Below are 15,889 nucleotides of genomic sequence, written 5' to 3'. Positions count from 1 at the left end.
TTGAAGAGCTGCAATGAGTGTAAATATGAGATGGTCCTTAAGACATAACATCAAGCTGTAGTTTTTGTAACCCCCACTTCAGGAACAGCACTCACGCGATGATTTGTACCAGTTAAAAAGCTTAAATTGCGTTTATCCTTGGATTGGAGAGCAAATGAAGACAAGGAAAATGCTGTCTTGGGGATAAGCTCTTTAGCGGGAAGGAGCAATGTTCACATTGGCCTTCCACACTTTCAATTCCCAGGCTTTACCCCATGCCCTCCCCATCTCCGGGTTTAATTTTTTCAGTCCTAAACCCGCCCCCTCATCTCCACAATTAACCCATCTCAGGTGACAAGCTCCTCCAGCTGTATGTGGGGCAGCTCCTCACCCTTCTTGCAGAAGATCTCATCTAGCTTGAATTGCAGGTGCCCATTGTATGGGTGCCTGCAAGTGTGCTCAGCCAGCAGGAGGAGGTACTGCTCAGTCAGCTCTGCATGCTGCCACTCTTCCTTCACAGCCCCCCCTCACCTCCTCTTCCTGTCTCAGCGGGGCAGACTTGGCCACCCTTCCCCATAGCTCTCCTATGGACTTAGCACTTTCCCCACCAGCAGCGTGGATGGATTCCTGGCTTGCTGCAGCTGAAATAATGGAACTAAATTTAATTGGTTTAAGGCCTGGATCCCTCCCACAACCCTGCTGACTGTTAAGCCAGTTAAATGTAGTTCTTCTCTTTTGGGGCAGGGAACCACAGAGGAGTAAGCGGCAGCAGCACCCAGAGCTGCAAACGACTCCTTAAAGAGCTGCAGGTTGCCAACCCCTGCACTAGATCATGATGAAAAACGTATATATTGTAAAATGTGTCTCAAATTCCGACAGATAAAAATATGCAGCCCTTGCGGTAGCAGTTCCTTGACGTTAATGCTTCCTTGATGTAGCCTCTTTCTCAGCTATTCCAGTCTCCTTTCTGGATCCACTTGATAGTGCTATGTAGGCTACAGTCTCCTGCATCTCATATGGCTTTGGCAGGTTCTCCAGTTACAAAGACCACTTGGGCCTCGCTGCGCCTGTGTTATTGCCAGTAGGTGTCTGTTCCCTTTCCAAGACTTAGAAAAGAATTGTGGGTTGTCATCATAGGCTGATATGTTGACCTCCTGAAGTCCTCATTAGCCTGCCCACTCCCTGTCCCTCTCTTATACCCTCTGTGACATCTTGAAGGCCAGGCTTCCACTACAGCCCAACAGAGCCATCCCTTCCTGTGACATGGGGTTTCCCTGTAAAGACTGGTATTTTCCTCTCTGCTGTCCAGGAGGAAGATGAGAGCCAGACAGAAGCAGGAAAAGAGGAACAAGGGGAGAAACAGGACCAGCAGGAGGGAGAGAGGATAGTGAGTGAGGAGCAGGGGGAAGAGAAGCAGCCACCATCTCCAAAGCAGGATGAGGCGGAAGCTGTCCCTCCCAAAGCACAGAAACAAGAGGAAAAGGTGGAAGGAGAAAAAACAGCATCTCAGGTGAGCCACTGACTGTGTCAAGGGAAACTCTCTAAAATGGTGACACTGTATTGTGGTACATTGGGATAGAGGTCTGACTAGAAGTAATGCAAGAGGTGTGAGGAGCTTCTACTTCATGTGCACAGACTGAGCAGCACAGCTTTGTTCCTATTCACTATCTCCCATAATGGCCACTGAAGTACAATCCTGTTCCTTAGGGGCAGATGTGGGGAGTGACCTCACTCTGGGTCTGAAACTGCATATTGGGAGTCGTCTTGCCAGAATTTCACTTGAGTTGCTGGAGTTTGCGTTGCAGAGAACCCTTTCCCTCCAAACATTAGAAGGATGTATTTAGCATTGCTTCCTGTTGTTGCCCCTCAGATTAATGTCAATCTGCTCTCTCCTTCCAAGGCTCCTCCTCGTACTGTGTTGTACCTACAGTGCCATTCTGAGCTGCTGATTGCAAAATTGTTATGTGCAGAGGTCCATGAGAGGCAGGCATGCCCTGTTCTGAATAGAGATTTGGCCTGCTGTTCACAGGACTGGGAGCTGAGACTCCTGGATTCTGTTCTGAAATCCCCATGTCATTGTGGGCATTCAGTGCATTTTTCCCCCTGGGTTTCTCTGCCTGGGAACCACTAGGTATGGTGTTGTGTGTGTGTGTGTGTGTTGTTGATTTTTTAAAGTTAATTAACTGGAAGGAGAGTCCTAGAGAAAACAAGACAGTTAAATTCTCACACAAACAAGCGGGAAGAGTTGAAGGCATGAGTTGCAAGTGAAATGGTACAGTAAACCCTTGAGTTACATGAGGGTTGCATTCCTGCAACCTGCACGTAACTCAAATTTTTGCACAAGTTGAGGGGAAATGGGAATTGGGCTGATTCTCAGTATGTCTTGGGTTAATGTGACTACCACCCTGACAGAAGCAGGAAACTGCTTCCATCGGGGTGTCAAGAGTCAGGCTGCCACCCCTGACAAAAGGGGTTTTCCCTGCTCCTGTCTGCAACAGTTGCGCTAACCTGAGATACATGCAGCTTGGTTGCACGTATCTCGAGGGTTTACTGTACTGCAGAGTGGTCTTGTTGTTTATCCTGAAGTTGGTTCTCTGACACAGGATTCCAAAGAGAAGGGAGAATCCCCGAAAGAAGAAGAAAAGTCTGAGAGTGCTGATGGCACCACAGCCAGCAAAATGGAAGAGAAGAAGCCCAAAGTCCCCAGGAAACAGAAATTCATAGATGAGATTAGCGTGGAGTTGGGTGTCAGTGATGTGCCTGACCTGCTGGAGGATGAGCTGAAGAGTTCCATGAAGAAGTAAGTTTGAGAGGAGCATGCTGAGGTGAAGAGAGAGAGCTGCGGGAATGAGCTGGGCTGAGGCACAGAGACCAGAGTGACTGACAAAGTCTTTGGTACAGGTCTTATTGAGTTTACGTTAATGTGCAGAGAGAACACCACTTTTTCCTACTTGCAGAATGAGTCTTCCTGTAGTTAACATTGCAAGACTTTGCTTGTCCCCATTGCCTGTGTTTACCCCTCATCAGTATTTTCCTTTGTGTCCCCTTCAAACTAACTGGGAGTAAGTCTTGGAAGATGGCAAGGCCAAAAACTCTAAATGGGAAAGGGAGGAACTGGGATAAAGATGCACAAGAAGAGGAACAAGCAGTCATATAGCACTTGAAAGACTAACAAAATAATTTATTAGGTGATGAGCTTTCATGGGGCAAACCCACTTCTTCAGATCTGGAGACAGTGCTGTAATGGAAATGGCATGATGGTTTTATAACACAAAGATCCCAAATAAATTGAAGTAAAAATTGACAATTGAGCTACATAGGACAGAAAGTGGGGGGAGGAGGGGAGCGAATTTACTAGCTGTCCTGCCTGAGATCACTGTGAACATCAAAGAACAGGAAGCTGTCTTTGTAATGCATGAGGTAATTGATGTCTCTATTAAGACCTAGCCATAATGTATCGAATTTGAGCATAAACAGCCGTTCAAATGTCTCCTTTTGTACACTGCTAAGTCTCTGTTGTAAGACACACATTCTCAGGTGTTTAACAGAATGGCCCACTCCATTGAAATGCTCACTGACAGGCTTATGTGCATTCAGATTCCTAGTGTCTGCTTTATGTCCATTCATTCTTTGGCGAAGTGATTGCCCAGTTTGTCCGATGTACATAGCAGAGGGGCATTGCTGGCATATGATGGCATAAATAAACATTGGTTGAAATGCAGGGGAATGAGTCCCTAATCGTGTAATTAACATTCAGTCCAGTGATGGTATCTCCAGAATAAATATGTGGACAAAGTTGGCAACAGGGTTTGTTGCAAGGAAAAGTTCCAGAACTAGTATTACTGTGCGTTGCTAGTGAGAATTTTCCTGATGGTTATCTGTAGGAGAGAATAGGCCTCTTGCCTAGGCCTCCTGGAGTGTAGCAGCATGTTCCAGTATAGGTTGTAGGTTGTTGATGCTTGGTAGGAGTTTGAGCTGGGGGCTACTGGTAATAACAAGTGGGGTTCTGTTATTGACTTTCTTGGGCCTATCTTGAAGTAGTTGGCTTTTGGCTGTTTGCCAGTTATGAGACTAGAAATTGACAAGCTGGAAGTGGAGACAGACAGCTCTGGCTCTGTGTGTGATGGATGGAAGGTGGTTAATCTGCAAAGAATGGCTGGGAATCCCAATGATCTCTCTCCCCATTGAGCTGGAGGGATGCTCAGCCTGAATGGTTAATATTGCTGAAGCCAGTAATTTTCATCTCCATATTCGATTCTGGTCTTAAGAGCTCCCTGTGGAGTGGCACCCTGGTGGCATGGGACACTAAACAATTTGTAACAATGCTCGTGGTGACAATGTTTAAATGGCCCTCTCTCAGTGTGGACAGGGATTCTCCTACCTCCACCCTCCCTTGTGATCAGACAATGATAGCATGGCTTGGCTATTAACGCTGCTCTTAGGTGGGAGGAGGATGAACAGTATTCAGAGCAGTACTATAACTGGTATTGCCATCTCTTGTGCCATGATGCAGACCAGTTTTAGGGCTGGTCTTTGGTTTTAAAGGTGATTAGGGAGAAAGTTTCAACCAGTTGGTACTCAAGGTAAAATATGCCAAGTACTGTGAATCTTGAAGTGTGAAATGGGGAGAGATGGCTCCTGACTTCCCACCTTTGGATTTGACCCTATGACATCTAAATGTATCCTGTAATCAGCCTGGCTTGAGTGCTGATGGGTCAGTCAGTGGTGTCTGAGTGACAGGGGCTCTTGCCTACAGAGATTCCCATTTTGCAGAGAGAACATCACCCCTTTTTACAGGTACTCATGACATTTTGGCTTATTTTTTGGGCTTCTTGCATTTTAGACTCCAGGATCTGACAATCAGAGACTTAGAGAAGCAGGAGAGGGAAAAGTCGGCCAATAGCCTGGAAGCATTCATCTTTGAGACCCAGGTAAGAGCAGTGGAAAGGACTGGAAGTTCCTGGAAAGCAGGGAGGAAAGGCTGTACACTGGAAAGGCAGAGCTGGCTGCAGGGGGTTGTATCTGTTTCAAGATGGGGAGAGATTGCTTTGAGGAGTTCATCTGTTGCCATTTTGTCCATTTCTACAGTGTCAAGTGTTCTCTGTCCCACACAGCACTCGGAGGGTTCTTCAAGACAAACAGGACCAGATTAGGGTTTAGGCAGCATGCTCAATTAAATTTCTGTTGGCAAAAAGGCTTTGTAATGCTCCTCTGCAAGTCTCAGCATCACCATGGTCTAACTGGGAAGAAACACCAGTTAGCTATCACAAGAGGAAAGATTTTATCCTACATTTGAGGACTTGCCCAGTTTTTCTGTCCCACTCCCAGCTGATTCAGCTGAACGTCCCCTCAGTACATGAGGCAGGCTAGGAGTCCTGCAGTTGGTTGCAGCCATATTCCGTAAGAGGTTTGAGATGGATTCCTTTGCTGTCTTGGCCTGCTCATTAGCAGTTAAGATGAAGCAACCTTTACTGTTCTCAGGACAAGCTTTACCAGGAGGAATATCAGTTTGTCTCAACGGAGGAGGAAAGAGAGGAAATCTCAAGAAAGCTGAGTGAAGCCTCCAACTGGATGGAGGAGGAGGGCTATACAGCCACTACCAAGGTACTGCTGAATGGAAGCAGGATGTCAGTGTGCCCTGAATTGCCAGTAGATATAAAATTGACCTCTGCTTCCTTGGTTTCTTTGGTGTCCCCCAAATGAGGAAAGATGAGCTTTGATCCGTTCTTGCCCTTTTGGATGCTCTGGCACTTGGAAGCCCTGTTACTTGCCCAGCATTAAACTACACACGAACTAGCTCTTCCCGTACTTGTCATACCTACTATTGGAGCACATAAGGCTGTTAACTGCTCATTCTGCATGCAGTGTTGAGTGCCACAGCTCTTGATAACATATAGGACTTGTGTGGCTGATGGGGACAGCAGGCGAAATTTCTGCAGCTCAAGTTTTTGGGAGCTGTAATGTTCCTGGGATTAAAGGATTTTTCCTGGGGCGGGGAGGAGAGTGTTATATAGCTGATCAGTTCTGCTCCTTTGTTTTCATCCACTTGCAGGAACTGAAAGAGAAGCTCTCTGAGCTGAAGAAACTCTGCAGAAGCCTTTTCTTCCGTGTGGAAGAAAGAAGGAAATGGCCAGACCGCCTGACTGCCCTTGAAAATCTGCTCAATCACTCCAGCATCTTCCTCAAGTAAGAGCAAGACCCCAACGGGAAGGTTTTAATTAGTGGATGGTGCAAAAGGTGTTATGTGTATTTGACCCACTCATTAAAATAGAATCTGGTGCATCCGCTGAACCCATAGGTGGAATGAGGCTGGTAGGTGTGTTAGGGAATGTGTTAATAGAAACTATCAAAGGCCTTAAATTACTTTTCAAAACAGAGTATGACATCACCATGCATACTGCAAAGCATGCCCATTCGCAGGAGGGTCAGGATTGCCTTTTTCCCTGCCTCCCTTGCCACTCAAGGCTGCTTCCTTCCTGGCAAACCCACTTGTGGGCCAATCCCATGATTAATTTTCATCACCACTAAATGTGATTAGGAGTTTTGTATCTCATTCCCAGTCACATGAAATGCCTGGATCTTCTAGTGTTCACTTTCCTTGGACAGATGTCACACATACATGCAAAAAGCATTAAGGTCCAAAAACATGAATCGGATTGTGCAGTGACTTACAGAAGTTTCAAATACTGTTGATGCAGATGTTGAACCTAAACAAGAACTGTTTAATGTTTGCCTTTCAGGGGAGCACGAATGATTCCAGAGGCTGATCAGATATTCACAGAGGTGGAACTGAGTACCTTAGAGAAAGCAATCAATGAAACTGTGGTAAGTGAAAGGGCTGGGGAGCCCATTTAGGACACATTACTGGAGCATGTGATCAGTGCCACATCTAGTTGATTTACAGTCACTTGTGGATAGGGAGTATAGAATGTAAATCTTCTCCTCATGTTAGGAAAACCTTCCTCTGTTTTAATACCCCCTGATTCCAAACCTGAATGCATATTGGGTTGGGAAGATGCAGAGTTTAGCGATTCAGCTGCTCCACGTGCACTATGGGAGAGCTAGTTCTTTCCCAGTAATTGGACTTCGTACAGTTTTATGAGGAGCCATTGGCACTCTTACTCTCTGGCCTCTGGAGTGCTAAGAGCCTGGTGGATGTGGGGATGGAAACCTTGTTGAGCATGGGCAGCTAGAATGCACAGGTGCGTGCAGTGTCTTGGATTGAGTGTTTAAAAACAGTGACTCGTAAAGCCAGGAAATAGCAGCATAGTCACGAAGAGGGATTGACCCCAGATTTGTCTTGCTTGCAGACTTGGAAAAATGAGACGCTGGCAGAACAGAATAAACTTTCTCCCACTGAGAAGCCTGCTCTGCTGTCCAAGGATATAGAACTGAAGATAGCAGCCCTGGACAGAGAAGTGCAATATCTACTAAACAAGGCTAAGTTTGCAAAACCAAGACCCAAGAAGGAAAAGAACATGACAAAAACAGATTCGGGCAAGAATGCCACAGCGCCTCAAGACAATGAGAAGGTTATCCCTCCCAAGGAGGAAAAAGGAGAAGGTGAGGCATACTCAGGAATGTGAAGTGCTGCTGTGGGTCTCTCTCACAGTTGAACTGTCAGGGGTAATGTTCTCTCAAAGCTGTCTGCACTGAACAAAAAATGTACTGAGAGAAACTTTTAATGAAGGTGTAAAGGCTGCTGATCGTCCTAATCAAGGAATTTACTGGAGAGTACTTGGTTTAAGGTGCCACGCTCTTAACGCAACTTCTGTGCTGCCTTTAGTTGACACTTGTTTGAGAGGCTGCTCAGATTTTATAAAGCTCATGGAAGGAAAATCATCTGTTTTTTGTGGCATAAACAGAGACCAGGGAAGAGACCATCTTCAGCACAGTCTGTTCTCTGCTACCCACTGTGCGGCACAGTCTGGAGGTAGCACATTGCTCTGGATGCCTGCTCATTGTCTCTGCTGTCTGAGTGATAGCCAGGTGATTCAGAGATCCCCTAGCTCATGTCACTGGGGACGCTAAGAGTTACAGATTGAGTTACTGAGTGCCCTGTTACTTTATAAAATATCAAACCACTCTGTGGACAAAACACTTCTGTTAGTCTAGTTTTTTGAGCAGGCTATTTTGGTTAGGCCCATTGGTTGCAGCCCATGGGGTGACCTTCCTGCACCACTCACAGGCCTCTTGAGGCTGCCACCCATCTTCTTCCAGTGGCTGCTGTTAAAAATCCCAGGAAACAAATCCCGCCCCCCCCATCCCCCACAATTTTTTGACTGCTCCAGAGTTGCGTCTTGCAGCTCTTACCACTGCAGGACTCTTCCCTTATGGCATGCTCCCTGGCATTTTCTGGGATACACCTGCTTTTCTGGGATACACCTGTTTTTTCTCAAAGTGCTCCTGTTGACCACCCATACTGACTTATCCCATTGGCTATCCCAGAATCAGTGCTGGGATATTAGTCATCTAGTGATGGGCTGTATTTGGCCACTTACAGTCCACAGTGGCAAACATTTTCCTGTCCCGTCCCCTCACTTGTATGTTTGATCATGTATACCTGAGTTAGGGGAGGTATTGGGCTTGACATATGTGTATGACCACTTGTTGCAAATCTCTTTCCCATAATATAGATAAGCCTGAAGATGTCAGTCCCATCAGGGAATCTCCCACAGTTGAGGGAGCAACAGTAGGTGATGAAGTGGGATCAGACACAGGTAGGGGCTTCTGTAAGGGAATGTTTCCCAACCTTTTTTCATCGGGGTGAGGGGGGAGCCACACAGCAGTTATTTATGTGTTCCAGGGGCCAAACATAAAATAGCCCCAAACCACCCCCAACGTAACAGTAGGGGCAGCTCCTTGCCATTCTGAAAGAATAGGACTCAATTTAATTGGTTTAATGGCTAGATCCCTCCTGCTGGCCGTTAAACCAATTAAATTGAGTTCTACTTCAGTATTTCTCAACCTTTTTAAATAAAGTACCCCTTTTACAAGGGTGGGGGGGGAAGTCAGTACAGTACACCCCTGACTTATGTCTAGGTTGCATTCCTGGGCAACCACATCTAAGTCAACTTTTGCGCAAGCTGAGACCAGGTCGGGGAGAGAGCCTGCCACCTTCGGGTCCCACGGTCCTGGCTGTGCCTGGCTCCCTGCTCCTGTGAGTAGCATGGAGCCAGGAATCAGGCAGCAGCCTAGATCCCAGGTCCCCTCCACTTGTGGGAGCCGGGATTTTGACTCGTTATGTATGAGTCGAAATTGTGTAAGTCGGAGGTCTACTTTATACCAGTACCCCCAATTTTCAGACATGCAAAATCCCCAATCCCCTCTTCCTTCTGCAGAGCCAGGCAAGCCCAGCCCTCCACTTCAACCCAATCCTCCTATGCCCCTGAGCCAGGCAACCCCAGCTCCCCATTCCTCTCGCCCCACCCCTACTGAGCATGCACTGGCTACTTTGCAAATGAGGGGCTCTTTGCAGCTACCTACCCTGTTGCTGCTGAAATAATGGAACTAAAATTAGTTGGTTTAAGTGCTGGATCCTTCCTGCTGGCCATTAAACCAATCAAATTTAGTTCTTTTGTTTTAGCAGTGGCAGGGCAGGAAGCCACAGAAGAGTCAGCAGTGGTAGCATCCCAAGCTGCAAATGACTTCTTAGAGCCGCATTCGGCTGACTCCTGATCATTTTCTGGTGGAACCCTGGCTTTTGCTTTGCAGAACCCTGGTGTTCCACAGAACACCATGTGGGAAACACTGTAAGGAAATGGAACTTAATTTTCAGCTCTCCCTTGCAAATGAACCACAGGGTGAGAAGGAGCCTGTGCTGGGAGTGTCAGTGAACTAGGCTTTAGAAATGAGATGGCCAAACTACAAAAAGATGTGGGATGGAATGGTAGCTGCGAGTCCCTTAATACTAAAACAGAGGAAGGGCAACTGGTTGTGACCCTCTTCATTTGCAGTATAGATGCACCTCATGCTGCTTCATCTTAGTATGTCTGCAGCTGGCTAGACAGTTTCTAGGCTACTCAACAGTCTGATTCTGCAAACACATAAGTAAAGCCACTCATTTGCACCAGTGTTTTAAGAATCAGGCCTTGATGCTTCATCATGCCACCTTTTAGTAACTGCAGTAAACTCTTGTTTAACTGCTATTTAATTAACCAGTACACTTGAATAACTGGTGTGACTCACAGCCAGGCAGAGCTGGTCAGCAGGCACCAGGCAGGAGGGTGGAGAAGTGGCGTCAGGGCTGGGGTTTGTACAGAGCGTGAGAGCAATGCCAGGGGGCAGCCCTCTCAGTGCTGCATCTGAGTGCAGCCATCGGGATCGTCTGCTCTCCCACCCAGCATGAGTACTCTCAATAATATTCTCAAATATTCTGGATAACCTGGCAACCTCCCTGTCCCGTGGATGCTGGATATCAAGGAGTTTACTGTACAGTCCAACACTTTGCTGCCCAGGTGTACCTCCACAGCTTTCTAATCCCCTGATGGAGAGTGTGAGAATATTTTAATATTATCGTAGCCTCCAAAACATTGTACAGCATATCTGTGGCTTCCTAATTGTATTTAAAATTTCACTTAATTTTTGTTTCTGTTTATTACATAGATTCTGAGAGTGAGAAGAAGCCAGAAGCTAAAGAAGAGAGCAGGACAAATGACGAGTTGTAACATCACTTGAAAATTTCTTCTAGCATCACATCTATTTATTTGATTTTTTTAACAATGGACCCGGTTTAGTTTCATGTGACATGGAACACGAAAACAGGCTGCAAATATAATGCAATAGAGATGTAAATTTTTTTTTCTTCTGGGAATTTCATTGTTACTAATTTTGGTGAGTTTTTGTCTGTCTTTTCATGTGTTTAAAGACCATGCGCTCACTGAAAACACTGAATTCCAGTTGAGTCCAGCTGGAGTCACCAGAAGTGGCTTTTCTTGTAGACGAAAACACAAAGTATACCCAAAAAGCCAATATAGTTTAGGAAATAGTTTGGCACAAACACTCTGGGCCTTGCCTCATCTGGTGAGGATGAAGGGGTTAAGGAATCCTGGAAACAAGTCACAAAGAAGATTGACTTTGCAAGAACTAATGAATTAAAGTAAGATGCTGCAGCCAACAGGAAGTATATTTTCATTTTGATGCATGGGGGAGTGACATGGGATTTGGTGGGAAGGTATGCTTGATTTAGGATGAGAATTTCTGTTAATTTTTCATTAATGTTGCGATAGCCACCTCTCTGCCTGTAGTTCTTTGTCAATCAGAAGTCGATGTAAAGGAAGATACTGGGATTTGGTACAAAATTAAATATAAAGTAAGAAATTGCTATTTGGAACACAAGATATGAAAAGAAAGTTTATTTAATGATAAATCTCTGACTGCAAGCAGAACAGCAAATGAGGATGAGAAGGTACAGAATGAGAGAGAACACTGGAAAAAACTATTCTTGGTAGCTTCTTCCCCCTGAGTGTCTTGTAAAATCAAATCTGCTTGTTTGACTCGTGTCTTCAGTGATGGTCTCATAACTTCTTGGAAACATTCATGCTGCTAAAACACACCTGTGAGATCCTGATCTATTTCATATGCAAACCCTTGTGAATGTGCATCTCACATTGGTCTCCATTGGCCTATTCAACCAAAATAAAAAAAACCTCTTCCTTATAATCTCTTTAAAATGCTTTTGTCTGTTTTGAAAAGTGGCTTAGCGTATTCCTTAAAATTTGACTTTTTTGCATTACAGTTCAGATCTCTAGTCCCTCAGCATGGCTCATCAGCTGTATGTTCTTAAAGGTCACAGTGTTATCAGTAAATCTGTCAAATGCCTTTCTCAACAGCTGCTGCTTTTCTAAACCCAAACAGAACTTCCACTAACCATGCAGATTTGTGAATTCTGGATTCTTCTGTAGCTTTTCCTCTCTGTGGTACAATCCCACTCAGAAGCAGATAAAGCAGAGGAAACATATTGTCTTCACGGCTTTACAGCTTGAACAGGCTTCCTCCTGGGCCTTGTCTCATGCAGCTAGACAACAGGAAGTACAGAAAACTGGACCTTCTAACTCTTCCTGCAGAGGGCCACTCTCAGGTTGAACTGTGTTCTTATAAGTAATTGCATTTGTTCAATTAAACTTGGTTTCGCAGTGTTCTGAAGTCTTATTTCTCTCTGCTGTAACCAAATCTTTTTCCCTAATGACCCAAGGCTTCTGTCAGGCTAGGACCCACTTGAACTTTCTTATGGGGACCACGGTTTTCTCATTCCCCTACTTTAAATTGTCATATTGCTCTTATATCCAGGAGAGGTCTCCCTGCCCTCACCAATATTACCTTCCACAGCAAACTACTTTGTGAAAACAAAATGCCAACTTGGTACATCAGAGAGATGGCCCAGAAACTGCTTGATAACAGATGTTAGTTCAGACACTACTAAGACAGCTTTTTAGCAAATCCCTTCCATTTCTGATCATGCTCTCTTGGCTCCCAGTAACCTGCTGCATTCAATTCCATTTCATAACATTGAGTCCAACAGTTTTGGCTGAGACTGCTGTAGTTGGGAGGTACTTACCAACTAACAGAAGTTGGTTAATAGCTTTTGAATACTGAAGTTTTCCTTTAAAAAGCAGAAGAGCAATCCTGCCACAGATTGTTTATCTAGGGAGTGATTATGGTTGCTTTGTGGCCCTTTTGTGTGGTCCTTGTGTTGTTGTGAAGACTTCCCCCTTTGGGTGGAATCTCATTCATCTATATATGTTAGCCCTCTAATACTTGGCAGTAGGCTTGTGGTTTCATTATTAATATTGTCCCTCAATGGTGGTGGTAGGGAAGGTTTCTGGATACTGTCCCAAATTGCCAGAAGTCCGTATGTATTAGCGTTGTCTGAAAATGTTTTCTGACAGCATTTCACTCTGGTGTCAGCCCTTCATAACTGAGATGTACAAACCTGTCATTGCTCTGGGTGCCCTTTACAATATAATTTTACTCTTGGCATTGAATTTACTTGTTTTTCAACTGTTTACATGTGTGTTGTGATTGGGAGAGATGCCAAAATGCCTTATTTGTAACAATAGCTGAGCTTTCTGTTTCTGTCACTGTGCTGTGTAAGATGGCAACAGACATACTATTTAATTTGCCAGAAAAATTATTGCACTCTGGCCCAAGAGTGGTTTAAATTCCCTTTTCAGGGGCAGAGAGTGGAGTTGTGGGATTTGCAGTGCATTTTTACGAGTTGGCTATGTGCAACAGATTAAGGTTTGAGCTGCAGGATTCATTATGCTGTGCCAGCAATATGTGATTGGGGATTACAAGGTAGTTACAATGTAATAGGGTAAAAGTTATCTGATGGAAATGTGCCTTTTGGGAAAAAGATAGTATGGGTCACAAAAGATCATGTTCTTCCCTAAGATGCAAATATTTGCCTGAGAAGAATGTCACTGTGGCGCAACTTGTTTGACCCATCCAGACAGGCTGTTTAATCTTCTAACCCTAGCTTTCTAAGAACAGTTTAAAATGGAAATATCAAGTGAAGTAAACACTAAGATGGATTCTCACACTTGATGCTGCAGTCCTTATGAAATCAAATCTGCAGACTTAGAGAGGAGTAATGCATTTATAGGCTGTAAGACTAGAAAGTTTGGAGAAAAGACAGTTCAGAAGACTCTCTAATTGAAAATAGTTTAAGCTCATCACTTTCTCAAATAAAATTGCACTCTGTAGATGTGATTAGGGCACCAATTTTTTGCAAGTTTGGTCTTGTCTTGCTTTAAATTGTGTGCATTATGTTTAGATCTTTGATTAACATTTTTCAAAGATGGGTGGAACTAAAGATTAAATTCAAGCAAGGCATTTAATTTTGCAAATCTATGTTAACCAGAATGTGCATTCTACTGTGACTCTTGAAAAACCTATCTGACTCAAATGCAAAGTCTTTAATCTTCTGCATTTCTGGAAACATTTTTAACAGGTTCTCCTCCACAAACTTGGATGGGTGGTTTTAGCCTTTGAGTCTCTTCTTGGCTACATGTACATGGGCAGTCACTATTGACAGAGGTACAGGGTAATCTCGACAGTTCACTGCTATGTACAACCTCCTCTGCTGACAGAGAACTGCCAGACTGCACTGCTCTCTTCTGATAACAGAGAAGTAGCTGTGTTAGCCTTACTCCAACAAAACAAAGCAGCAGAAATGCAGCACTTTAAAAGACTAACAATTATTTGTCAGTCTTTAAAGTGCTATGTTTCTGCTGCTTTATTTTCTCTGGTGATAGAACAGTGGAATGGCAACTCTGCCAACAGGGCTGCCCAGCAACAAGAAGCCTTCTCTGTTGGTGTGGGCGGGGGGGGAAACTGTTGACACAAAACACTGTTGACAGAGGCATTATGCCTGTTCCAGAACAGGAATAATGCTGCCATCAGAACAGCTGATTTCTGTTGTCAAACTCTTGACAAAGCAATTTAGCCATATAGATGCTCTGGAGTTGTGTAGACAGAAACCCTGTTCTGTCTACAGAACTTGCCTGTGTAGATGCAGCCCTTGTGGAAATGAAGATTGGGTCTCCTTTTCCATCTGTGGTAGTGTAAGCTGCCTAAAACAGAACCCATTCCGAACAAGGTGATATTTTAGGCTCCGAAAGTACTGCTAAAATACACCCCTGGTATGTTCAGCAGTTTTTGCAGTGCTATCTATGTGTAGGTTTTTATATTTTTCTTTGCCACCTTGCTGGATTCTCAGGCATAAAAACCCTAGTTCTTTTCCTTTTCCTTTGGCTTTTCAGGTACTTATTTGTACTCGTTTTGGTAGTTTTTTGTTTACTTTTTTTAATGTGGAGAAAAAGGGCAAACTAATTCAGCTGAAATGTATTTGCTCCATTGTTAAAAAAAATTGTTTCAGTAGAAGATTTGCTTTTCTATACTCTTTCCCCATCTTACACTGAAACAGTATAAACTGGGTATATCATTTGAATGGATATTACCAATACCTGGCTGTTGGGAATTTGTAAATTCATTGTTGCTCCCTTGCACCATCTTTGATATGGTAGTGAACTTCTGTGCTCCAGCATGGTGTGACCTACTGCCAGAAGTGCAACCTTTTAGCCTAGACATAAGTGAATGTGTCAGCATCTGTGGCTGCCAGAGGTTCCATAACACGTTGGCTATGTCTACACTAGCCAAAAACTTCGAAATGGCCATTTTGAAGTTTACTAATGAAGCGCTGGAATACATATTCAGCGCCTCATTAGCATGCGGGGGCCGCGGCACTTTGAAATTGACATGGCATGTCCAGTCGGGGCTCCTTTTCGAAAGGACTCCGGCTACTTTGAAGTCCCCTTATTCCCATCTGCTCATAGGCATAAGGGAACTTCGAAGCAGCCGAGGTCCTTTCAAAAAGGAGACTCGTCTGGATGAGCCATGCCAATTTCAAAGCACTGCGGCTGCCCGTATGCTAATGAGGCGCTGAATATGTATTCCAGCGCTTCATTAGTAAACTTCAAAATGGCCATTTGCATGGCCATTTCAAAGTTTTTGGCTAGTGTAGACACGGCCTTTGAGTGTCAGAATTAAATTCTATCTCCTCCCTACCTTCTTGCAACAATTTCAGTTAGGACTATGTGCAGAATTGATCTAATTATATCCATCCTAGTGTACTCTTAGGATGGGAGGCTCTTACCTTACAAATGAGGGTTTATGCGCCAGGGCCCTTGGATACTGAGAGGAGCACACTAGAATTTCATGGATGTAAACGATGGTCATTTAAACTCTACTTTTGGGATTTGGGAGTGTTGTCTGTCATGGTGACAGTGTTAAAGGCCAGTGTGACTGTAACAGGTCTCTTTGTATATATTCAAAGTTGTACCAGTTTAATTTCAATTAGTTTTTAAACAAGTTTAAGTTTTTGTATTTTGTAGACATGTGAATAAAAAAT

At 44.3% G+C, this 15,889-nt stretch overlaps 1 protein-coding gene across 2 annotated transcripts in view; it reads left to right on the top strand.

Moving 5' to 3' along the window:
• The window catches only part of HYOU1 (hypoxia up-regulated 1), a 43,995-nt gene extending 31,879 nt beyond the window's left edge, over positions 1 to 12,116 (top strand). For both annotated transcript variants that reach the window (XM_074976940.1, XM_074976941.1), the window contains exons 17-25: positions 1,289 to 1,489; positions 2,583 to 2,779; positions 4,823 to 4,910; positions 5,461 to 5,583; positions 6,032 to 6,165; positions 6,720 to 6,804; positions 7,290 to 7,542; positions 8,616 to 8,699; positions 10,585 to 12,116. In XM_074976940.1, the coding sequence (XP_074833041.1) occupies positions 1,289 to 1,489; positions 2,583 to 2,779; positions 4,823 to 4,910; positions 5,461 to 5,583; positions 6,032 to 6,165; positions 6,720 to 6,804; positions 7,290 to 7,542; positions 8,616 to 8,699; positions 10,585 to 10,646 (1,227 nt within the window). In that variant the 3' untranslated portion in view covers positions 10,647 to 12,116. The remainder of the gene's footprint in view (positions 1 to 1,288; positions 1,490 to 2,582; positions 2,780 to 4,822; positions 4,911 to 5,460; positions 5,584 to 6,031; positions 6,166 to 6,719; positions 6,805 to 7,289; positions 7,543 to 8,615; positions 8,700 to 10,584) is intronic.
• The last annotated feature ends 3,773 nt before the right edge of the window (positions 12,117 to 15,889 follow it).

Source organism: Carettochelys insculpta, chromosome 25 (genome assembly GCF_033958435.1).
Source record: "Carettochelys insculpta isolate YL-2023 chromosome 25, ASM3395843v1, whole genome shotgun sequence".
Classification (NCBI taxonomy): Eukaryota; Metazoa; Chordata; order Testudines; family Carettochelyidae; genus Carettochelys; species Carettochelys insculpta.
Note: the sequence above shows the minus strand (reverse complement) of the source record. Positions and strands in the feature narration are given on the sequence as shown.